This window comes from Orbicella franksi, chromosome 6, assembly GCF_964199315.1.
Source record: "Orbicella franksi chromosome 6, jaOrbFran1.1, whole genome shotgun sequence".
NCBI lineage: Eukaryota > Metazoa > Cnidaria > Anthozoa > Scleractinia > Merulinidae > Orbicella > Orbicella franksi.
In genome coordinates, this window is record NC_138150.1 from 20998578 (window position 1) to 21023830 (window position 25253).

Here is a 25253-nt window from a genome sequence, read left to right on the forward strand (position 1 = left end):
CTCCTTTCATTAAAAATTCGAATCGAATGGCCTCCAAATTGACCGCAACCGCAAGTTTTCCGAGCGTATTTTTCAACTCCGGCAATATTCAAGGCAACGTCCAAGCTTTTCGGTTCACAAGGCTACTCTGATGAAAAATACTGACTTGGCTTTTCCAGCAGTTTCTTTAAGATTTGTAGATTTCGTAGCTCAATTCTGCTTTCACTGTAAGTTTTCATTTCACAAGAAGCGACGCTAGAGTCAAGTTTGACAGTGGCGCAATTTTCCTGGACCAATCACAATTTTTTGCTACCCATAGCAACCAATCAAATTGCTTCATTTTGTATAAACAATAGATAACGTCAAATGGCTTTTTTCGTGTTCGCCAAAGTGGGCAAAGGCCGGCTTTCGAGTTATGTTGAAAGATTTTGAAATAAAAAAAGCTTTATCTGTAGTAGTTGGTTTCGTTATTATATAAAACAAATAGATTCCATGTTGCCGTGCGTGTGTTCAGTAATAGACCACAGAAGACGTCAAAATGTGGTAAGAACATCAGTGACACACTCCGGGCCATCGCCTCGTGTGCCACTTCTTTGTTCTTACCACATTTTGACGTCATCTGTAATCTATTACTCAACAGACGCACGGCAACATGGAATCTATTTTTTAAACAGAGCATTTTCGACTGCATTACGGGGGATCTGTTTCTCATATCATATTAATCTATCAGGTGGCATAACCCAAGCCAAGTCTCTCAAAATCCCTAGAGCTTAGAGGTTACGCTAGGGCATTCCTCAAACGATCAGTGTGCAGGGTATTCGACCTTCTCCTGCGTGAATCGATCTGTTGTTAAAATTTTATAAGGAATTCAGGAAAAAGAAAAAGTAGCTATTTCGTGTTACTATTAAAAATCGTGAGTCTTCAATATCACAGAGAATCAGGCCGACTGGAATATTCGGCTTCACTGTGCGTGAGTTTTGTTGGAGTCTCAGTCTGCGAGGAAAGTCGTGTTTATTTGTATAATCTGATCACCCCTATCTAAGCCATCACTCGTCAATAACCCAGTGACAAGATAAATCAACACCGGAACTTTACAAGTGACTGACTGACTGGTTATTTGCATATCATTTGCATAATCTGATCACCCACCGCAGCTCAATACAGTGGAACCCGTTAATCCAGTCACCAACGAACCACAACAATTTGGCCGTATTAACGGGGTGGCCGTATTAAAGGGGTTCTTTTAATATGAAAATGGCTGACTGAGCTGTTGTTCGGACCAGAATTAAGTGGCCGTAATGACGAGGTGGCCGTGAGGCAGGCTTCCACTGTACTTGCTATTGCAATCACGAGCTGAAAAGGAGACGTCCAAGTTACCGATCCTTGGGAAACCTGTCCAGAAATTGATTAAAGGAGAAGGTCACTCCAAAAAATGTTTACTTTTTGTCGACGTTATTAAAAACCTCACACTAAGTTTAGCCACTAACCGACGTTTCAGTCTCTAATAAAGTGGAAGTTTTTCGACATCATTGCCGCCATTTTGAACAGTACTCAGCAGCCAGGCCGCCTTTTCGTGACGTCATTTCATCCAAGGGATTTTGTCCAAATGGCTTTCGACAATTCTTTTAACTACCACTCTGGGTTATGGCTGCTCTTGAGCCGTATTATTGTTGAATATTTACCAAGAGACAGTTGCAAGACCTCGTGCTAAGCTATAGAGTTTCAGTTTTTTGACAAAGGAGAATGTGAGAAGTCATCCAATGTTTACTATGGATTTTTTAAGCTTTTATTTCTACTTACGAATGCCAATGTTAACGAGGATACGCTTGGACAAATGTAAGTCGACTATTTTACCATATTTCGTTTCGTTTTGTTTTCAATCGAATTTGTGTTTCAATAAGACTGTAGTTGTAATTGGAATTTTCTGTTATCACAGCTTCAGATTATTGTAAAACTACTGTTGCCATTAAATCCTGAAAATCCAAGCCTGTTTTCTTGATCGCCTGAAATTCTATTTATCGACGTTTCAATTATTGTGAGCCAAACATGCTCCAAACTCTGAAAGGGATAGCAGTGAAGATAGTACAGTGTATAATCGCTTGGAAAAACTACATTTTGCTGACCTTGTGAGGAATGCCAAGTCAGTTGCAGCTTTTTTCTGCTTCCCGCCAATTTCAAGTCGGACAGAATGATTAATTTCACATAATCAGGACCTGGCTGCCACGAACAGTTTCAAAATGGCGGCCTTCAAAGTCGAGTTTTGGGCTTCTTTCGAGACGAATTTCTTTAAAATAGCAGGCACTTATTTTACTATATAAGCTGAATGCTTATCTAGGAGATACATGGCATAAAGCTAATTAAATACACAAGTTGGATACTTTTTCAATGCTTTATTTTCCTGTCTTTGTAGTTGATCCCCTACAACAACTACACATGCCTGAATTATGCGGTCATGAATTGAGATATGATCGTGGGACGAGGTTGCCTGGTGAATGGTCTACCGCTGGACTTAAGGCGCTTCAGGCATCTGGCCCTCACTGACAAAGCGCCATAAGTTCCGGTGAACTTGCCGAGCACACTACAGACCTGGGTACACAATCGTCGTACTGAAAAAGAAAGCAGAATATAAAACCTCATCTATTTTACGAATTTCGTTTCCATTTTGATGCCCCGAACAATCTGTCTGGTAACTCGGGTGCAACTTTGGGTTAATTTTTCTCGAAGGAAGCTGAATCTTGGGAAAATCATCACACCACTTTAGTGCAATGTCACAAAACAATTTCAAATGACAATCGCTAAAACTTGAATTGCCAGCAGCAAAACGTTCCCGGAAACTCAAGAATACATAAAAGTGTTTGATAATGTTAAACTTTGTTCGCATGAGAATTTCTTTAACATTACATCATGCGGTAGTTTGGGACGAATGAGTAAAAATATAAAGTAGTTATGAAGCAAACTAGGCTTACCATGAGAGGGCCAGAAGAACGAGCGCGGCGTGGATCGTTTTCCTCGTAGCTACCTTGCCCGACTCTGTTGGTGGCGGTGGCGGTTTTGATGGTTTATGTTCCTCGAGGCAGTCATGGATACACTTTCGCTGCAAAAGAAAGCATAATAACGGAGTAACCTTCATGGTTTTCATGACCTTAGTCCATCTTGTTTCCCGGATGAATGGGAGCCAGTTTGTAAGTGACTGACTGTTCTTCAACGGGATTTAGATTTAGCAAAATCTTTGATATGGCTTATGTGCTTTGAGGCACTCCTTCATACACTTTTTCTACAAAAGAAAGCATAAAAAATAATAAACCATCATTATTTTCATGAACTTAGTCTTTATCATGATGCCCGGATATGAATATGTCTGTTTATAGATTTGGGAAATTAGCCATACTACATTGACAAGTTGATTGGTTTTCATTCTGGCGGATTGTAATCGAGCTAAATTTACAAACATCGGTAAAAGTTTCCAAGATAATTCCATTCAATTGCCAACGGAATACTTCTTAGTTTAGTATGCAAATATGTTCTACAATTTTTAACCTGCAAACTAATTGATATTACATTTTATTATTGCTTGTAAATAGCTCTTAGATTGTACACGTCATTTACGCTTTTTATTCGTGGGAATTGTCACGTATAGGGCTAACCTCATGATTTCCATTTCAAGAGTTATTTTTTTCTCTTTTTAACATATTATTTAGCTCTTAAATAAAGTATTGTGATTGTGAGCATTGAAACACTCCTAAAAACTGAAAAAAAAATTGCTACCTTGAGAATCTATTTAACTTTACAAGATGAAACAATTTGTTTCAATGAGGGGAACTTCCATGTAGAATGGTCGGGTATGGTGGTCAGAAAGTTGATGACTTTAATGGTGAAATAGTGGTGCTTTTTTCCCTGAAAACTCTAAGCGAGACCAAAATACTTGATCTAAATCCCAAAGGGAGACAACGAGCATTTCCGATCTTTTCATATAGGTGTCCCCCCTTCTTTATCGGGTAATTTGGGACGAACGAGTGAAAATAGAAAATAGCTACGAAACAAGCTGAGCTTATCACTTTAGGCGGTAAAGAAGGATGGTGATTATCACGGTGAGCTCGAGGATCGTTTTCCTCGTCAGCTAGTTCGCCCGGCTTCGTTGGCTTCATGCATTTTTCCTTGCACTTTTTCTGCAAAAAGAAGGTTAATGGTGTAACTCTCATTATTTTCATAAACTTAGTTTCTATCTTGATCTCCGGACTAATCTGCCTGACAACTAGGGTGTCACTGTGATATTATGTTCCTACCAGTTAACTGAATATTAGAACATTACTAAACGTCTTGATTAACAAGTTAATTGGCAAGGCTGTCTGGTGGATTAAAACGGACGATTTTAGAAGCATTTCGAAAAATTTTCCAAGGCTTAAGACTCCTTTAAAAGACTATCAACCATCAATAAACTCAATGGAGACGACTGAATCTTCATCGAAAAATTTAAGAAAACAAGTGGGTAAATCACACTGTTGATAGTAGAATTTTCCTTAGAATTTGCTACCACAAGTTGGGAACGAAACACATATATAAAGCAAACTATTCAAGCTTACCAAGACTGGGCGGGGGCGCTTTATGGGGTGGATCATTTTTAACATGGGTCTCGGCGAAAGCGACGGTAGCTCCAAGAAACAGGACCAGTATTAGAGAGTTCATTTTGGGCACTGTCTTTGCTGGTTCGCAAAGAAATATGATTAGCACCGCTCATGCCCGCCCTTTTTATAAGCCTGTGAGATTGGGATTGCATCTAAATTGACAAATCGGAGAACGACGACGTCTTTGTTAAGGCCTGGTTTGCTTCCTAAGCAGCGGGCAGAAGGTAAACAGTTTTCTCAGCTGATATCAATAGTGAGGGTTTATTTACTTACTGCACGCACGTTTCCTCGCATTGTTGCACTTAAGTCGACTTTCCTTTTCAAAAGAACGCACATTTGACAATATCTTGAGTATTTTCAGATTTTCCTCTCTTGGAGAAGACCCAAAGTGACTTTGGTCACGTCATCACCTTGGTTACGTTTTGTAGATGTAAAGTGCTCAATACAAATACATTGTCAGAGTTCAAATAACAGTAACTCTAGTGAGTTATGTAAACTTTTTGCACTCTTTGTTTCGGGACCACAAAACCACGTAAACTAGCATAATAAAATTGCTTACTATCCTTTGGGCAAAAAAAAAATTTTATTTAAACAAAGTACTGCAAACAAAGATATCTCTACGTAAACGGTATATTTTGTTTTTGTATGTGGAGGGAAAAACAAGTTTACTTGGTGGATACAAAAAAGTATTTACAGCAGTATTTGAACGCCTAAAACCTTTGTAACCTCCCCTTCCATCACCTGCCTCGTTTTCCTCAGTTAACTTCAGTTTCCTTCTTGAGATAAACAAGTTTAGTTAATTAAAAACACTTCTTAATTTGACAGGGTCATGCGTACCACAATTCAAACCACAAAATGTCTTTTTGCTTGAAGTCGCTCTTAAACATAAAACATTTAATTTTGCGATTGAAAGCAGTAAAGATAAAAAAAATCTTCATGAAACGGGATATTTTTCTTTTGTGCAAGATGTAAACACAGTCCCTTCTGGCAAACATAGAAGCCACAAGGTTTATTCTGCAGACACAAAGATCCCTTTACAGTACATGTTTGTACTTTTAGAACGCAAGAAGTCCAGCTGTTATTACACATAAAGAACAGCTGATACAAGCTTGTGCCAATATCACGAGTAAATCTGTTCCTGCTGCACTTGAAAATGAGGTAGAAATCTACATTTTGCATTGTTTTTGACTTGACTTTATCAGACCTAGTCGATTTGTGATTTCCTCTCTTAAATTCCTCTGTCTTTTAAGATTGCTGCGTACCTTCAACGTGAAAATTCCCGAAATATAAAATCGCGTTGAATAAAGATGATTTATACCTTCAACAACAACAACAACAACAACAATTTTATTTATCCCTTATTTTTTAAAAAATTATGTTAAATAGTAGTGCAATATTTAAATTAAAATAAGGATAACTGACAACCCGGCAGAAATAACCTGAAATAGTTAAAAATGCCAGGTTGCCAGTTAATTAACTATATATTACAATTTGTAGTCGGTAGCTAACTTACAATTTATAGTCGGTACCTTCCAGTTTAGACTGAAATTCTTTAATTCATTTTTGGGAAAAGCTAATAACATCTTTGAATAGCTCTATTTATAAACCCTATTTGATATAGGGTTTAGGATATCTGGGAGCTACATTCGTTGGACTGGAGACACCCCTGAAGGTACATGGTAACCTTCGTTTTATGAAGAAGAACTAGAAAATACAAAAGCAATTTCTATTAAAGTGCGAACACAGAAAGCGTGTTTACCAGCTTTCGTTTCTGTATGTCTACGCAGTAATCACTTTAATTACGTGTTTTTAACGTACTACTTAAGGTTCTACTATGGGTGTCCAGCTAATTCGGGGGAACGATTGGGCAACTACATATCTATGGACTGAGAAAGGCGCGTACGTTAATTCACTTACCACGAGCGCGGGTAAAAAAAAGAAAAAGAAAAAAAACAGAAAAAAGGCCGAATTCCCTGCACATCGTTTTAGGGATGCCGTAGCCTATAAGCACTGAGCCGGCTAGGGATTCTGAGAGACTTGGCTTGGGATATGACACTTGGTAAATTAATATGATATGAGAAACAGATCCTTCGTAATGCAGTCGAAAATGCTCCGTATATGCAAGCATAGACTTAAACTACCTTAAAATCCTACTTTAAAGCTCTGGGCTTGTATAACTTCATAAGGGGTTTTGGGTGAGCTTATAAACGGGGGAGGATTATATCAGGGGAGGGGTTATAAGCGGAGTAAAAAAAATGTCTCGGAACGACGTGAAATTAGCGTGAAGCAAGGAAGGCAGCGGAGGTCACTTGGTTATTAGAGGTGGAATTGAATTACCATGCGAGTATTACATTTACGGGAGCAATGAACACAAAGCGCAAGTGAGGAAAAGAATACGGAAGGCTCAGAGTTTATTGTAGGGAGGCTACAAAAAATCTGCGTGCATGGAAGACTGCCGGATTGTAGCTAGCTGTTTGCTTTGTCATCGTACTCCAAAACATTGTCGTTGAACATTTGTGTTGTAAATGAACAGAGGAGCAAGACTCATAGCGGTGTCATATATGCATGAATATTTGTTTTGAATTCTTTCTTTGGTATAGTTATAATTATTGTTCTACACTCCACAGCCATTTGTTTATGCCTACAACTTTCGAATAAAAATTTTGATGTTTGCAAAGACACGCTAAAGGAACGCACTGATACATTAGATGGGCTTATATCTGGAGGGGTTATATCCGGGGGGGGGCTTCTATCCGGAATAATACCTTTGTTAGCAAATAGATGGGCTTATTTCCGGGGGGGCTTATAACAGAGGGCCTTTAAAGTAGGATTTTACAGTTTACTATCTCAAGACTTACAAAGTAAGACATGAACGAAAAATTACATTTTGAAAAGTAGGACTACAGACCCACAACCGAAAGCTTGAGCCATGCAATTCTTTTATAACGAGGCGACTAAATCCGGTCGGAAAGAAGCCCGCAACAGACAACTTTTGGGGGGACGGGGGGATGAGTCCAAGTCTCTGTCGTGCTTAGTACAGTACAGATAGGCCAACTTTCTCTGCTCCAACCTCCACTAAATGTCCCGATCATTTTATCATTATCAGCCGCATGCAAACGTTACGTATTCCGGCAACCTCACATGCAAATTAAGCAGACCTTGTCGGTGACGGCTTTTGACGACGAGAAATCACTTTAGGTGTGACAACTTAAACACCCACGCCCACAGACAAGGAAGTTCCGAAACAGGAATAGCTGGAACATGAATTACTATCCCACGCTGCTTTGCGCCTTTATGTTGTGATCCATGACTCCATTTGAGATCCTTTTTCGCGCCCAACATCCTAACAAGTGTTTTGCTCGTGGGAGTAGGATCACCGAGCACCAGTCTTCCTGATCGTGGCCACTTGAGGGCGATGGCGAACACATGGTTGTCCTTAGATGTGTACCTGTAAAATGCAGAGATTATGGATGTAATAAAGTCATGGAAACCAAGGCTTTTTTTTTTGCGCGATCAAGGTGGCTGATGAGTTGTAATTTAAAGGAAAATTGAATTTTCACGGTAATTTCAAATCATCCGTTTAAACGAAGTAAGACGATTTTCCGGCAATTAAGCAGAGATACTTCTGAAAGTAATAGGGAGCTTACGAAATCACGACGGCAACGCCGAAGACAACGTCGATTAGCATATGTAATAGGACTACATGTTGTCCAATTTGGAAATAATTGGATGAATCAAATTCTGAGGACAGCCAAAATTGGACGAGGCCGTAGGCCGAGTCCAATTTGGCAGTCCGAGGAATTTTTTGAATCCAATTATTTCAAATTGGACAAGCATGTAGTCCTATTACCTATTAATTATATAGGATTCAAAAACAGATGAACATGGCAAATATTTTATCCTCTAAAGTACAGTATTCCTCCATTCGCTTTGCACAGCACGTCACAGGTCAAACACTCTTACACAGGTTTTTTGCTTCTTTGAGTGTTGTTGTTCTGATTATTCTCCCTCATCTCGAGTAAATCAGTAGCATCTATTTCTGGAAACCTAGCCAAAGACTCCATTTGAAAGTTTAGACGTCAAAAACGTGGAGAGAAAAGTCGGCAAATTCCGCCATTGACATAAGAAAACTTAGCGAGCTAGAATCGCTCGGTGACGTTTGATGGCAGTGATAATAGCTGCAACCTGATTGGCCAATACTCGGTTCTTTTAATTATCTTGACATTTCATTGATTGATGAAAAGTATCCAGATTTTTCTCAAATTGGACAGTTTGTTCAAAGCTAAACTAAACGTTCGAGCAAAAACTATCCAATTTATTTTAAATTTGGACAGTTTGCAAAAATTAATAAAAAATAGTTCTGTCAGCAATATTGGATTTTGATGGAGGTATATAATTAAAAAATGAATTTATATCTTACCTACGAATATCGCGGTACTATAAAGTCATTTATTTTGTTTATCACTGTCACAACTATCACGAAGCTGAATCTAGGATACATCGATACATTCGAAACAAAAATTTAAAAAATTAACTGTCGTAGTTCACGTTTTCCAGACAACACAGAATTTGGTCATTTCACATTGTTGTTCTGCGGAGGACGACAAAGAAATGTGTTAAGAATTATAACGCACGTGCACAGCCATTGTTCTCTCATTAAACCTTTTGTTTAGCGACGTTGCCGTTGCCATTGCTGTCGTGGATTTTAAGCTCTCAGTATGGGGCAGGCATTAGTGAGGAATGAACCTTTTACGGCTGTTGCAATAACCATGCACTATTGGAGAAATGAGGACTATCTATCTCTTCCTTTACTGTTGAATATTTATTTTTCGTCTTGTTCTTCAATGCGCCGAACAATTTTAATGCACTTCAACGCCAAGTCTTGGCATACCTGTTTCTCTTCCATCGAATCCTTAGTGATTCCGGCCTCATTGGGGTTTTTCTCTGGTACGTTTTATTCAAATTTTTCCCATTACCTTAGAAATCCCCTTCCCTCAGGGCTCCCTCCCGCTCAGGTGCTGGATTTCCACCTCCCATATCTAGACCGTCTACTCTTCAACAACAAACTTAGTGTACACTGCTTCTACCATTGTCTTCACTGTCTTGCATAAACGTGATAATAAGACAACGCAAATTTTTAATCAGTAATATGCATGGAGTTCTTAATAACGCACCACACTTTTCCACTGATTGAATCGTTCTGAGCTCTCCACGGCCTGGTTCCATAAATAGCGTCACCGTTCACTTTCAGCCAATCTCCCATCTGAGTGAGACGTTCTTGGAATATCGGTGCAATTGTACCGTCTGAGGCTGGGCCAATATTCATCAGCAGATTACCACCACAGCTGCCGAGAAAAGACAGTAAATTGAAACCTGGGAGCTACCCTTCTCGTCTCTAAATTAAAGTCAGGTAGGTTGGTTGTTTTAAAACGACAACCGTTTTGCCGATGATGTAACTAAAATAAATGGATGGCTTTAGGGGCGAAAATCGTGAGATACTTGCACGACTTCAAACTTCTCAGAACAACACAACTTGTCTTGTCTTTTTCTCTAAAGGCTGGTTTTCACTATAGCTAGCTAGCGACCGAGTCGTAGTCGAATTCGTAGTCGGGGTCGTAAGAGAGCTTACGACCTAGTGAGAATCAAAAATCGCTGTCGTAAGCGGAGTCATAAGCTCGGCGAAAGTCTGAAGGATCAAAACGTTTCCACTCTTTCCGATTCCGTTTACGACTCCGTCGCTTATGATCCAGTGAAAACTAGATTGTCGGTGTCGGAAGCAGAAGCGGAAGAACCAACCAATCTCAAGGCCTGGAATCGAACATTGTGATTGGTTTATTCCTCCGCTTCTGCTTCCGACTCCGACCATCTAGTTTTCACTGGATCGTAAGCGACGGGGCCATAAGCGGAATGGGTGTTCTGCTTCCTACTCCGTCGGTTTGATTTTCATTAGATCGTAACACTCTACGCTACTGATTACGACTCCGACTACGAATCCGTCCCAGGTGAAAACCAGCCTTAAGACGTCAGGAAAATTAAATGGTATATCTTAGACACAGCTACCTGAGGGAGAGCTTGGAATGGCGTTATAATCTTCCCCAAATTTAATATTTCTTATTTCTTTATAAGCAATTTGCTATCATCTCTTCAGTGCTTCTATAGCTTTCTACACTATTATATTGAGACCTTCTACAATTTGCTGGTTGCTGTCTACACAGCGCGTAGCGTAAAATTTCAAATTTACAAGTCCAAAAAGATGCAATTAAGAAAGCGTTAAGATCCTCTTTACGCGTCTGTACGAACTTCTACATAACAAACTTTGTTTTGAAGGAACTGCGTCGTCGATAGAGCTTCATACCGGCCCAGTGACTGAAACCGACCAAAAGTATGTTAATTTAGCAGTTGTCGCCTGGGTGTCGCAAACTGATCAGTCTAAGGCCCCGTCTACACGTATGCGGATATTTTTGAATCCTCAACTTTTTCTTTTCGGATTCAAAAATTTCCCCGTCCACACGTAGCGTATTTGAATCGAATTCGCCCGTCCACACGCATCCGATGGTATCCGGATTCACTCTAGAGAAACTAGGCCTACGCGTTGTGCCGCCATGTTGGTTTATTGTTCGGTAAGAGACTGCACACGATTTTGCTATGTCGTCGGATTCGAAAATATCCGGATTCGCCGTCGACTCGTTATCGGATTCGTTGCGAGTTTATTTTTTCCACTCTGGAGGGCGGATTTAAAAATATCCGGATTCGCTGCTGAATTCGCCGGATGCGTGTGGACGGAAGTCGTATCCGGAAAGAAAAAGTTGCGGATTCAAAAATATCCGGATACGTGTGTTCGGGGCCTAAAAGACTCGCGCCAATCCTCCATAGGAAAAGAGATGGCGACTGGTACATTTACCCATAGTTCGTAGCGCAAGACAACCTTAACAACGCTCATGAAAACGTACAGAAATCTTCAAACCTAAGCTACACAAAGTCCTCAGTACAGGAACAAATATTGTAAAGATTTGGCTTTCTTTGTGCCATGGAGGCTGTGTTAGGCTCGCAAGGTATTGTGGTAAAATGTACAGCCGCCATCTTTTTTTCCTGCGGTAGATTTCTCAACGATTATGAAGTAAAACGACCAATCGTGACTCCTTAAATGTCTCATGTTGCTTTGTTAACTGTATTGTCTGTGTTCATTGCTTGTGATTGGCAGACTGGAGTGTACCTAAGTTTTGGTCTTGCGACACTTGAAAATCATTTTAAGATCTACTCTGGAAGCTTGGGTTTGTTTTTACCTCACAGTACTGGCCAGTTGTTTAATCAGTTCTTCAATTTTAAGGTAGTCTTTAAGATTTGCTTCTCGACGAAATCCCCAGGATTGTCGGTCTACGGTCATGGCGTTCTCCCACTTAATCTTCTGAAGTTTACCTACAATGCCAATCAATGCTTCAATGTTAGGTAAATTCCAAACATTCCAAGTTTGTTTTAACGACTTGTTTTAATTCTGACAAGCTAAAGGATCTATGATAACAATCTAACCGTGTTATAATGTCATGTCCAGCACGCTTTGCGAACAAAAATATTAATTTTGTAGACATAGTTTTCTGTGACACCCGTGACTGAGTCCATCGTGAGTTTATGACGAATTAATACGTTTTCAGCCACAAAGGAATGATTTCGCTAAATAATTAATAAACTGATCCTTCCGGCAGGGAGAGAGGATTACGAATTCAATTCAGCTGTTCAATTTAATTTTAATTTTAACTCTGGGAAACATTAATTTTACAGAGGTGCCAGAAGAACATAGAATTCATATAAATATATACAACACATATAAATATATAAGACAGAAATCAAAAACAAAAATAAATTAAATCTAAAATACGTTTGCCCAAGATTACGGTTTGAAAAAAAAAGCCTTCTTTAAGAGCTAGAAGAAGAAAAAAATGAGTTTTTACCTTAGATGATAGTTTACATAAAAGTTCAAAAATATGAGATATTAATAATGATTGCAAATTGGTCATTAGCCGCAAGCGAGACTCGCAAATTCTATTTATTCCTGGCGGCTCCATTGTTCTGGCTTTGTCAATAAGGTGTGTTTGGCGTGCTTTAGGGTCGCACCTACTGACCTGGGTTGTACCTATCCTGTCCAGTATAGACACCGCCATGATGACATCGACAGCCCCGCCCCCATCTGTCATTAATTACCACGTTGTCCTTCACAGGGCTGTGAACACAACATGCAATCATAGTTTATTATTAAACTGTATATCCATATGTAAAGCTATGCCAAATCGGACGCAGTTGGGGTCCATAAAAACCCAAATAAGCCAAAACAATTCAACGACGCCTGGACAGCCGTCATCTGCGAGGGTAATCCCACTCGGGAAAGATAGTGCCATCTTTCCCAATGGCGGAGCCAATCAAAGTGCAGGTTTTGTAAGGTAAGGTAAGGTAAGGTAAGGTAAGGTAAGGTAACTTTATTTTAAGTCGTAAATATGGGTTGTGGCGAGCCAGGGGCTCATGACAAAAACGCATAACTGTTTACAATAACATTACTACTTACAAGTTCAATTTTGTTTCAGTCATATCTTTATAAATCGATTTAATGATCCCTTTACCAATTCTTTGATGATCCATTCTGACGTCGTTTCGCTTACTTGACTTGATCAAACACAAGAAATAGATCGATTTCATGATCCTTTGACCAATTCTTTGATGATGCATTTTGTCGTCGCTTTGTGTGTTTGACAGGATCGCGGCGGAGTGCAAGGGGCAGGAGTTTTAAAAAATGCTAATTTACAGACCTAACAGAATACGCGAAACATCTCTTGACGTTTTCTTTCCTTGGCAGGAACAACTCATGCAGAACTTTTTCATCGCGCTAAAAAACCGTGAACGTCGATCATATAACGTTGAACTTCTACTACCCATTTGATATTTAGGCCATTGCACGTTCACCTTTCACGCACCTGTAGGACAACCTTTTAACAGATACCTTTTATTAAATAGCCACGTTAGAAATTCTTCACTCTTCCAGTACGACGCTTCGGCTTCCCAGTCTCCATCTGTCCACAGGTAATCAGGTGTGTACGTATTAACAAGGTCATATAGCTGTGGCTTCACTACAGCCTGAGGAAGAAACACAACACAACTGCTGATTATATGATCCTTCCAGTCCCAGCCTTAAACATTTGTACTCATTACTGAAAAAACTCCCGTGATTTTACATAACATGCACACCATGAACTTTGATGTTCATTTTTTCATATCACAGCTTTCTTTGGAGTGATCTTTCAAACTCCCACCTTGGATTTTTATTTAACTAATATCTCGAAGGCCGGATCTTCAGCAAAATGTGTTCTGATTTACTGATTAGGATTAATGTAGAATGCATTTGGAGCTGTCTATCTTTGAATCATTTTTACATTGGCAAATCCGAACAGTTTTCTGCTGAAATTAGAAAGATCTAGACTGCGAGTAATCCACGTGTGAATTGACTGATTGATCACTGAAACCTCCACCCTTGTTTTTGTATCCTAGTAATATCTTGAACAAAACGCATTCTGATCTGCTGATTTGAATTAATGTAGAATGAGATGTGTATCAAGAATCATTTTTAAACTGGCAAATCTAAAGAGTTTTCCGATGGAATGAGCTGGACTGCGAGCAATCGCTACGTGTGCTTTGAATGTGTACAATAAAATTCACGTACCTGAATGTATTCATCGGTTTTAAATCCATTGGCTTTGTCTTTTAAGTAATGAGGGTTAAACCACTCAAACAAAGAGTAGTACAAACCAAATCTCACTTCTGGATCACTGAGACTGCGAAACGCTCTTGCAAGTTCATCTAATGAATGAGTCAAACAGAAGTCCGCATATCAGATTTATCAATCAATAATTTTCATTTGGCTCACCCCGTTCCCGCCCTTCCCCTCTCTGAACCACTTTAGGCTTTATATTTATTGGTCTCGATGTCTTCCGCCGCCGTTGCATGTATTTGTCTTGTCACACGGATAAGGCTTATTCGGTTCTCACGGCAAGGACAAACGTTATTTCGGTCATCAGGCGTGACAACTTGAATAAAAGCTGCGAAGAGAGCCTGTATAGTACACGTTATTCACACAATTCCCGACAGTCAGTCCGCATATCACATGACATTCCCATCATTCCGTAGCAAAAAAACAAAAGATCATTGGAGATCAAGACGGGTCTCAGATTCAACCTGAAAAAGCATTTCATATCTATTGCGCTGTAGATCTAGAGATGATCAGTGCATATGGTCTGGTCCGAGACCCCGGCCCTGAAGGAGAGGGGGTTCTCATTTGTTAGCCAAATTCTGCGCAAAATCCATTTCCCAATCTAGTTTTTGCCCAAATGTCAGTGCCATGGCCACTTTTTTGTTGGTGATTTCCAGTCTTAGTGACCCAAATTCCATTTTCCCTGTGTAAAAATAGGCAAATACCACTTCCCGTTTTTACCAATTTTAGGCTGTTCTTGTCTGCATGGTTTAGAATTTTTGTGCACAAAGATATACCCATCGATCCAAGCACTACACGGACATCTGTAAGGCTTAGTCCCCAGTAGAAAACTGTTTGTGGCGGAATCATGCTCGAATCTTGGAATTAGTTTAACTTAATGGTAGCCTGGGTAGCAAGCGTTCCCGTACGAACGAAACGAAATCAAACGAAATCGGGGTTAATTTTTCGCATTCGGGTCGCGCGAAAAATGAGGCGAGAGCGAAAAGAACGAAAGAGCTCTTTCGAGCGGCCCGCTTGTTACGCGGGCTAACTTTACGGGTCAGCCATGTACATGTAAGTATGTCTGAAAACAGTTCTCACCAACAATGTTTCTGTGAGGCCCGATGTCAACTGAATTCCAATTCCAAGCCACACTTGAATTCCAGTTTGTAAATCCCTCGTGGTGTTTGCTTGTGAATACAAAGTACCTAAAGCAGTCATATTGAAATCAGAATAATTTACAGAATAATTAACTGATACAAGCTAGAAAAGAGGAGAATCGAGAATCGAGAGATAACTGAGATATCCATGAGAACTGAGAGGAGAGGAAGGTTAAAGAGATGAAAAAAGAAGATAGGAGGAGAGAGGGGAAGATATTTTTTCCTTGCCTTTTGGCAATGTATAATTTGTTCTATATTTCTTGGTGAACAAACAGTTAATCTTCTTCGCAATCATTCTCATAGACATAAGAGATGTTAAGCCGACAAGGGCCTTTCACTACTACGTCGAACATATAGAAGGATTTAACTACCTTAACATGCTTACCTTGCCCCAGATCTAGCCACAAGTTTTGCCCACTGTTTAGCATCAAAGAACTCTGCTTTGAACAATGGAGCAAACTCGTTATAGCTGAATCCCGGAGGAAAGTTCTTTCCGGTGTAGTTTAAGTATTGCTGCAGTTGTCTTCCCTTCCATTTGTACCAAAACCATTCACTGTCAAAACTGGGCACAGAATAGACTCCCCAGTGAACAAATATTCCAAACTTGGCATCGTCGTACCAAGAAGGAATCGCTCTTTTGTCCAGCGATTTCCAAGAAGGAGAAAACTTCTTCGAGTCCTTAAACCTTAACTTTTTCTTTCTTCTGTGAGCTGTTGACTTTTCCTTTTTATCCACGGTCGACTTTTTATACCCACGATCGTGGTGTTTATGTTTGTGAGGATGATTCTTATAATGTGCTGACCTAACAGAACTCTTTCTTGCAGCTTTCTGTTCCCTGGAGCTCTTATGCGCTGAAACCTTTTTTCTGTTATTTCTGGATGTTCTTGGCAGGACCTTACTTTTTCTTTCAGTTTTCTTTGGCTGCGATGTTTTTCGCGCTCCATCGTGTTCGTGTCTATGTGATTTCGATGCCTTCTGATTATGACTTCCGACTCTCCGGTCCTCGGAATTTTTGTGCAATTCGTTCTTTTTTGCATGAATATGCGTGTGTTTTATAGCCTTTTTCCTTTTGTTATACTGAAATGAATGAGGACGAACTGGCTCCACATCAAAACCTTCGATCCTCAAAGCCTTTGGTGGAACTACAGCTATGAAATCTCGCTTGTTAGATTTTCTATGAGTTCTACCATTAGCCTTGTGATCGGCTCCATTATCTTTGTGCTTTGCCTTATCAGTATACTTTGCTGTGTATTTTTTATGGCCTGTGTCTTTCTTGTATTTTGATTCTCCATGCTGACGGGAGTAAGAAAATTCACGCATAGACGACAATTTGTTTGCATCCTGATTTCCGTACTTCCTTGCCTTTTGATGTGTCTTGACATTACTTTTTATTCCTGCATCTCGTTTAGTGTTAATTTTCTTTTTTCGACCTGAATGCTTTTCTCCTTTTTTGAATTTTCTTTTCTTTGCTCTATGATCCGAAGACAATGGCTGAGACCAAATGTAAGTCCGCCTTGAACCCTCTTCTTTCACATTGTAATAAATTGGCAACGCAAGTTTTTCGGATCGCTGATGTTTATCAAGGTGATTTCGACTAGGTGTTTGATGGTGGCTCTTTTGTTTTGAAGTGAGCTTTCGCCACTTGTGCGTAGAATGATCTGAACTCAATGTCTCATCCTTTCTGTGATTCTTGTTCACACGATCATGAAAGTGCTTGTGTTTTCCATTGCTGCTAGATATCTGCGATTCTAACCTGTCATGGTGATACCTCTCAGATAGTTTCTCAGTTTTTCGACTGATCGATTCCTCATCGTCGTTTGTTATTGTTTTTCCAGCTTGATCGTAACCGTGATGTTTTCGTAGATAATCAAGGACGTACTTCTTGAGTTGTGCGCGATCGAATAAAACATGTTCAAGGTTCACAAAGTTGTCATTTTCCTTGGATTGTCCTTTTGATACATGTAAAGGTCTCTCGTGACCGACCTTGATCCGTGTTTGCTTTTTGTGACCGCGCAAGTTAACTCGTTCATCGCGCCTTGAATCATGTTTCACTTCTCTTCCTTTATGCGATTTTCCTGTTGTTGAAGGATCAGGCGAAGATCTAACTATATGAGCTACCAACAACAAACACAATAAGACAAACAAATCTCTAACCATTGCTCCGTCAAGAAAGGTATCCTTTTGAAGGAAGAGTAAGACTTTACCCATGAATGATTAATAATTCTTCAAAGACCTGTTTTTTTCTTCTATACTATGGCACCAAAGCGTTCAACCTGAAAATTTGCATAGGACTTCAGGCGTGGCGGTCATTCTCTCTAACTGCAACTTAATGAGAGCAGAATTAACGAGGAAGAAAGGAAGGCTTAGGGTTACGTACGTTTTTCTACGCCGAGCGATTCGTATTGTCTGAAAATATTGCTTCTAATGTCTGCTGATGCAAAGGATTACCCATCGAGATGCCCGCACTGCCTCCAACCAGCGGTGTTAGCTAGTATAGGAGAGAGACTGGGAAAAAGAACTCAATGATTCAAGATGGCAGCCATCGCTTAGTGTGCGCTGAAAAAAAGTAATCGAACTTGGTTGTTTTAGTGAGATTCATGACTTCCAAACGTTCGCGGTTAAATGCGGATGGTTTTCCAGAGAACTTCACTTCTAATAAGCGCCCTGTACCAGACTCAAGTGACGGAGATACCTCCATTTCGCCGGACGGAGACGGCCATTTTGGTGGGTTTACTTTTATTTCTTTCCAGTTTTAATTGTACGTGGAGTTTCCCAGATAAAGATATAAACAGTTACCTTCAATTGGCGCAGAAATATGTATAACTTCTTAATCAACATGTCGAGTCAGTAATTTAACAGTTTTCACTGTATAGCATATTCCATGATAAGCCACAGACCACTTCATGGATTGAACTAGCAGCAACATCTACCGACTGTAATTAAGCTTAACATAATTGAAGCAAATTAAAGATTTCCTTGTTTCACCTTTAGCAAAAAACAAAACTCTAATTAGCGTTGGAAACAATAAGACCTCTTGCAGCTGTTCAGTTGCAATTAATTTCCCCTTTCTCCTTGTCATCCATGCGTACATGTATAGACTTTGAAGCACCAAGTGATACAAAAGCTGCCATATTATTCCTGAAGTCAGTTGTTCCACTGAGCAAGTTTGAAGGGAAAATTCCAGCTATTATCCTCAAGCATCAGATATATTGTGTGGTGAAAGACAAAACACTGGTTGACAGACAGTTGGTAAGTTTTATCGCACAAGTAATGTACCTCTAAGCCTCTTTAAGGTTACAGTATACATGTACCTTCAGATCGGCAATTTTCTTCAAATTTGGATTTTTGGTTCAAAGTAATGGTCGAAGAGTAATCTCTAATTTCTGAAAACAAAATTGAAAAAAACTCAATATTGGCGGAGAAATGGAGGTTTTACATTACGGCCGGAAGTAAAAGTTCCCACTTGATTGACAGCCCTATAACGTGTACGCAATCAACCGAGACTACTTTCGCAGGAATATATGGATACCACGAATTGGCTGGCTACTCAGATCCAAGCATTTTTCGTATTAGATGTAATTCTATTAAGTTATAAGTAAACATGGACCACGGAAAACTCTGTTTACCAGTTCGAAAAAGCGAAGAACGAATGAAAACACATCAATGAGTGAAGAAGCGAAAGTTGGCCTCGCGGATGAAGCTATAGCTATCGTATCAAGCGGGCAAAAAGATCGAGTCAAGAGTAGAGAAAGATTCTGTAAAAATTTGGGAACTCGACAGCTATAACAGCGACGTTTACATTGACTCTTTTGTTGAGTCCGATACCGATGAATCGTCCAACTCATTGAGATCCATTGGAATATTATCCATGCACATTTGCTCCGCCGCGCTTTCTTTTGTTCAGTTTGTTCTCGTCGCCCAGCCACTCTAGCGTTCGTATCCTTCTACGTCTTCCCCATTTTGCCAGACCAGCTTCAAGAAAAACCGAGCTACAGAAAAATTATCTCTCCGCCTTGAGCGCATTGCGAAACACAAGGGTTTTTTCGAGATTCACGCGTAAATTTCACCGCGAGTTAATGGTAGTAAATTTTCCAAGCGCTGATTGGCTCAGTGATCTGAGAAACCAGTTGAAGGTGTTTGTGGGCGGAGTTTGTTTGCGAAGTAAGAGATTTTTCTTAGCGCTGTTTTCTCGAATAAATTTTTTCGCTTGAAGCAGACACTTTAAAGAGTTACAACTCAAAGGGGATTTGTTTGATTGCCCTCAAATTTGGACAGTAGCTAGATTAACATATAAAAAGCAAAAACATGTCTGCGAATTGTTTATTTCGAAATATTTTTTCTCCGAGAGCAATGTTTGTACAATCACTTCACATTTTTTAAATCCTCTTTTGAAAATGTTCTGTAACTTTTTACTGCAATTGAATGTGGCAAAACGCAGACACACTTTTTTAGCGCTTTTTGTCCTGAAACCGAGGAAAAAAATAAATTGGCGAAAAACAAAATTCACTTTGACTTGTAGCTTCCAAAAGGTGATTAGGATGCTCGCATTTAGTGGCCGTGAAAAAATCGGCAGTTCATTTTATTTCAAAATGTTGGGTATAGTTTGATAGCCAGCTCTATAAGCTTTAATTTGATATAGGGGTTTAGGTATCTACAGCTTAAACCGGACGCGCTACATCGCTTGGACGTGAGACACCCCTGAAGGTATACGGTGACCTTAAATGTGATTGTGGAAGGGGCAGAGCTAATTGTCCATATTACACAGGTGTCCTTATTTTAGAGCTAAAAATTATGTCATTTTGATTTCTCTGGGATCACGTGAACTACAAAGAGTTGTATGTATTACACAGATGTTCATAGTGAGAGGTTCAAAAATGAACGCAGTCATGCTATTTCTAATTATTGAAAAATCCCAACCCTTAAAATCAGTCAGTCATGAAGACAAGTTTGTGAAGCATTTTCCTCTGTTTCCAGGATGTGTCCATACACTTATTAAGAGCTGTCATGAACTTTTGACTCTTCTGTAGCCTTGATCTTCACACCTGTAACAAATTTGTTACCTATTGAGTGAATTGTATCTACTGTAGTCCAGTTCACCCGTGACAGCAAGGGCCCATCAAACATACTTAGCTGCAGCAGGTGTTACGGATCACGGCCCTTTTGACTGCCCTGCTTAATGGCAGGTTTAGTAAGAAACATATTTTTGAGAGTACCAAAGGGGAGGGGGGACCCAAATGGCGCTATAAGACCATATAAATAACCATATGATTGATCAGCTGTTCATGCTTAGCTGTGGTACTGTGTGGAACTCTTGTCACTGATCTGCACTCTCATCAATGATCTGTCCAGGGATGTTTCAAATTTGACTTGGATTAAATTGGCATGGAGCTGTACATGTTCACGTATATATTACAGTGTATGTAACATTAATTAAATACATTTACTAGAAGCTTACAGCATTTTTAACAGCTGCCGTGTACAATGTGCAATGTACATGACAGTACATGTTATAAATGAGTAGCCAGAACGATTCACAGTGATTGCATCAAGTTTTACTCATTAGACTGAGCTTGACTCTTATATGTAAGATAATCATATGAGTACCAGTGCAATTAGGGATTCACACTACCAGTGATATTTGAAAATTTTCTGCAAATTGCATAAGCCTTTAGGTAAGTACAATCCGGGAGAATTCACAAATATCACAATTAGTGTAAATCCTTACTTCCTGAAGATTACATTCAGTAGGCCATATTCGTATTCGCGATATTGGACTGGAACTAGCTTGCAATAGAGGCTTATGCGGGGGAATATCATTAGAATGCGACAAATGTCATTTACATTTGAAAAGACTCCCTGCATTAGCCTCAGTTGCAAGCTAGTTCCAGTCCAGTACCAAGAATACAAATATGGCCTATTGCTCATTTATTACATGATTACAAAATTATGAATGCCCATGTTTATTTGCACTGCGGCCTGCTCTCAGCCAATCACAATGAGTAAATTTTCTCAGTCATATACAGGGTAATACAAATGTACATACTACAGGGAATCTATTTACCTGTCTACATTACTATTGCCACAAATGGACTTAGTGTATTAAGCAGTCACTCATCATAACCCACTAATTTACTTTTCAATAAAATGACACCGCTCAACTTACTTTCAGAATAAGCTTTGGGAGGAGAATGTAATTCGCCTTTTTAAACTGACGTCAGGGTCTGATGAGTTTGGCGTTTTGCTCACTGATGACTACATTTCCCACATCAAGTCCAGAGTGAGTGATTCCAGCATTCTTCTTACTATAGGTTAGTTTCAGGCCATTGTAAATTACATGTATACATGGGTCATGTAGGTATATATGTTTTTTGTTGTTGTTGTTTTTGGTGTTGTTTTTGCCTTTTCTAAATGTTTGCTGTTTTGTTTTTGTTTTTTGGGGTTTTTTTGTTTTGTTTTTTTGTCTGTTTGTTTAATATTTGTGTTTTTTTATTTGTTTAGGTATAGTTTTTTTTCTTTTTTTCCCTTTTGTCATTATACATTGAAAAATTATTTTATTCAGTCTACAGTGTCTCTAGGTGTTAACTTAGATGGACAAAAAAGAAATATTATTGCCTCATTAAGCTTGCTTTTGTTCTTTTAGACAAATTTGTTAATGATGTCCTTCCAAGTCATATAGATGTCAGTATAAGTAAAACTGTTGCAGTTGGGAAATATAAACTCTCTGAGGAGGAGATAACGTAAGTCAAAATAATTATGTTTTCCAAATGTACCTCTTTTCAACAAGCACATCTATGCCATACAATCTTTTTTTAAAATTTATTTTAAAGATTGACAAGTACCAGACAATATAATGGTGTACATGTTCATGTAAATACAACTGTACAGCTGGGTTTTGTGTTTATTTTTTTCAGCCAACTTGTCAACACTGGTGTCCTTACAACCAGGGACATTGGAAGCTGGTGGTTGTCTATTCCTGGTGCAGGTATCTTCATGAAAAACTTTTCTAATGGTAAGGCAACATTATTTTAATTTTCCCCACTCACATGATTACATGTACTTCAAAAAAATCTTCTGAGTCAACTGTAATGTTCTGGTTTGGAAAGTATCTCACCACACATTTGTTCCTTTGTTGTTGTTGTTGTTGTTCATTATTTTATTTCTTTTTGTGTATAATTCCATCACTTGCTATGGTGCACTTATGCGTTAATTTTAATTATTTTCTTTGTTTGTTTTATTCAGTTTTATGCTGATCTTATCTTGTTTCTTTTGTTGCTTTTTATATCTCTCAAAGGAAGAAAGGCTCTTATTCGAATGTTCCGACAACGGAAATATCGTGAGATTCTTGAGAAGGTATTAGCCAATGGTTTTAATTAATAACACATTCTTATTAAAGTTCCTTTTGTAAAGTTTTTATTTTTCCTCTTTTTGTAAAGTGGAAAGAACACTCTTTACACTGTGTTGGTGTGCATTCATAAGAATGAGTTAGCCATGCATAATGTTTAGGTTGGGTTGAAAAAGAACATCTCAATTTGGCTCTGAAAGGAAATTCAACAATGTATTTCCTACACCTACTTGTAAGCTGGGAAGGTTGAGTGTACAGTGTACATTACTGGGAACATTACAAAAAAGTGTAACACTACCTTGGGTTTAATTACAACACCCATGTTGGGTGTAACAAAACAGCGTCACATACCTGTATATTGAATTTTAAAACTTATATGTAAAAAAAAGTGTTGCATTATTTTAGGTTGTGTTGTACCAAAATTGCGTTACACGGTTCAATAAACAGTGAAATGTATAACTTACATGTACAGTAACATTGAGATTGAAAAGAAATACATGTACATGTAAAAATACACTTCCGAGTTTAAAAAGGGATTTATTTAAATCATGATTTAGTAGCATTTTTATTAAAAACGTGGGGTAAAAAATCATCGTTTTACTTTAATTGCACGTTGGGTTTCACATACTGCATTACATGCAGCATTACAAAAATCTGTAGGCTTTGCTGGGTTTAAAGCAAAGTTTACAGTTAACTTGCACTGAATTGGATTTCGAAAAACAAAAAGCGTTGCATTGTGGTAGAGTTTGAACACATCGCAAATATTATGTTACATGTTGTTACTCACAAACAACACACCATGATTGCGTCATGCATGTTCTGGTTTACAGAATAGCTGTACTGTACATTGGATGTTGGCTTTGAAGAAATATCATTATCGTTATATTTTGTTTAACTAAAAAGTATTACTACACGTAATTATGTTAGGTACCAAAACCCTGAAAATTATGCTGGATTTGACAAAAACAAAGAAGCATTCCCTCTTGTTGGGTAGATCAAAAATAACCTTCCTCACGATCCATGTACATGTGCACTGACCGTGACAAAAGACCATGATGTTTTGCTGGGTTCGGAAAGCAACTTAAGGTAGCTAAACAGGTAATATAATGAGTTGGCCCTCTATTATTTACACCAGTCCACTAGCTCTGTATTTTAGAGCTTACGTAGTTTGTTATTTCAGTGTGCTCTTTGACTTATGATGTTCATGTAATGATTGCGTTACACGTTTTAAGTTTCATATCGTTGTCGTTCGAGGTTTACTTTCTTGTATTGCCATGCTCCTGTGTTGTGAGTTGCAGCAACGTGTTTCGTGATTAAGACCGTATTACTTGGTTTTGAACCCGAACTATTATGAAACGTCCATGACCTTACAACACCCCCGTTACCTTACCATTTGTATGGTGAGTGAATATTCTCGCGCATCACTTTTTAGGGCTAAAATTGTTATATTCTGTGTCATTTTACAGGATCTTCTTACCCGTAAATTCGACAGCCATTCCAAACTTGGAATAGCTTACCACGTATATGACATAACCGGCGCTGAAATTGTCAAGAGGTAACGGCTAATGTACTTCTAGCTGACTCAGTTCTAAATCCTGACTCCTCTCCATTTCTGAGATTTTAAAGTGAGATCAGGACTTTGTCAGAATAGAGAGTTCGTTAGGAAGTTGGAAAAATAAAGTGTGAAAAAGAAATTGATTCAAGGGCCTGGATTAACTAGTGTTAACTGCGCATGTCAGATTGCCTACACAGCCGGCAAGAGACACCACTGATGATGGCTTAGTTGTGAACAACTGCAGCAAAGCTGCCTCTTATCGATAAAAGAACTCCTGTTTAGTATTCGTTAACTGATGTTCGTAATTTCTGAATTTCTAACTGCTGTTCAGTATTTCTCTGGAAATACTGAGCAGAGGCACTTCGGAAGATCGAAGGGTTGGACCGTGAAGGCGTGGGAATCATCGAACGACAGTCAGTTTGCGAGCTGTATTTTATTTGTCGCTCAAAGACGGGTACATATTCACATGAAGATAATATATATATTCACTGACATTCATTTAGTAACATTGATTCTGTAATTTCCTTTTTTACGCTTACAGCGTGGAAACCACTTCAGGACGATTGCTTAGACTGGATATCCAATCAGAAAGCCGGGCGAGGTCTAAGAGATGACACGTGATTTCTTCTAATTGGAAGGATAGTAATTGTTTCTGTGAAACGTTCTGCAGGATAGCAATTATACATTAAAAATTCTTGTCTGTGGTGAAGACATCTTGACTTCATCTTACTCTGGCTTAAATCATCCTGAAATGATAGAAGACATAAGAAGTGCGATTATAACATCAGCTGTCCCTGTAATATTTATATTTATTGTATTCCTCCAGGTTCGAACTTATTGTATGCTGTGTGTTATATCTCTATGT

At 38.9% G+C, this 25253-nt stretch overlaps 2 protein-coding genes and 1 pseudogene across 5 annotated transcripts; 1 reads left to right on the forward strand and 2 right to left on the reverse strand.

Annotated features, from left to right (window-relative positions):
- Positions 1–2230: 2230 nt before the first annotated feature.
- LOC145489556 (uncharacterized) lies at positions 2231–4922 on the reverse strand (annotated as a pseudogene). The gene is made up of 3 exons (XR_014049608.1): positions 4035–4922; positions 2946–3073; positions 2231–2585 (listed from the first exon to the last, which is right to left on the reverse strand). The product of XR_014049608.1 is annotated as an uncharacterized LOC145489556 (transcript).
- On the reverse strand, positions 4057–17729 carry LOC145489555 (uncharacterized). Of its 2 annotated transcripts, XR_014049607.1 has the most exons (9): positions 15877–17729; positions 15433–15539; positions 14305–14441; positions 13588–13721; positions 12719–12816; positions 11885–12017; positions 9776–9946; positions 7510–8049; positions 4057–4145 (listed from the first exon to the last, which is right to left on the reverse strand). XR_014049607.1 is itself a non-coding variant. In XM_081468535.1 (8 exons), the coding sequence occupies exons 1-8, from the start codon at positions 17697–17699 to the stop codon at positions 7791–7793; spliced, it is 2862 nt and encodes a 953-aa protein (XP_081324661.1). In that variant the 5' UTR covers positions 17700–17729; the 3' UTR covers positions 6362–7790. The 2 variants fall into 2 exon arrangements, 1 of the variants encoding a protein (XP_081324661.1); XM_081468535.1 differs by lacking the exon at positions 4057–4145 and having other exon boundaries at positions 6362–8049.
- A 55-nt stretch (positions 17730–17784) lies between these two features.
- On the forward strand, positions 17785–25201 carry LOC145489526 (winged helix repair factor 1-like). Of its 2 annotated transcripts, none has more exons than XM_081468508.1 (8): positions 17785–18215; positions 18589–18740; positions 21661–21799; positions 22132–22228; positions 22403–22500; positions 22783–22841; positions 24300–24388; positions 24930–25201. In XM_081468508.1, exons 1-8 carry the CDS (start codon positions 18089–18091, stop codon positions 25000–25002), a joined length of 834 nt encoding a protein of 277 aa, XP_081324634.1. In that variant the 5' UTR covers positions 17785–18088; the 3' UTR covers positions 25003–25201. The 2 variants fall into 2 exon arrangements, with proteins under 2 accessions (XP_081324634.1, XP_081324636.1); XM_081468510.1 differs by having other exon boundaries at positions 22787–22841.
- Positions 25202–25253: the final 52 nt, after the last annotated feature.

Bases quoted from the DNA above. Each gene is read 5' to 3' on its own strand.
- LOC145489555 (XM_081468535.1), bottom strand. From the start codon at position 17,699: ATGGGTAAAGTCTTACTCTTCCTTCAAAAGGATACCTTTCTTGACGGA. The intron at 14,442-15,432 runs GTGAGAACTGTT...CTCATTCATTAG, and splicing joins GCCTCACAGAAACATTGTTG to ATGAACTTGCAAGAGCGTTT. The intron at 8,050-9,775 runs GTGCGTTATTAA...TGCATTTTACAG, and splicing joins TCAATCAGTGGAAAAGTGTG to GTACACATCTAAGGACAACC.
- LOC145489526 (XM_081468508.1), top strand. From the start codon at position 18,089: ATGACTTCCAAACGTTCGCGGTTAAATGCGGATGGTTTTCCAGAGAAC. The intron at 21,800-22,131 runs GTTAGTTTCAGG...TTGTTCTTTTAG, and splicing joins CAGCATTCTTCTTACTATAG to ACAAATTTGTTAATGATGTC. The intron at 24,389-24,929 runs GTAACGGCTAAT...TTACGCTTACAG, and splicing joins GGCGCTGAAATTGTCAAGAG to CGTGGAAACCACTTCAGGAC.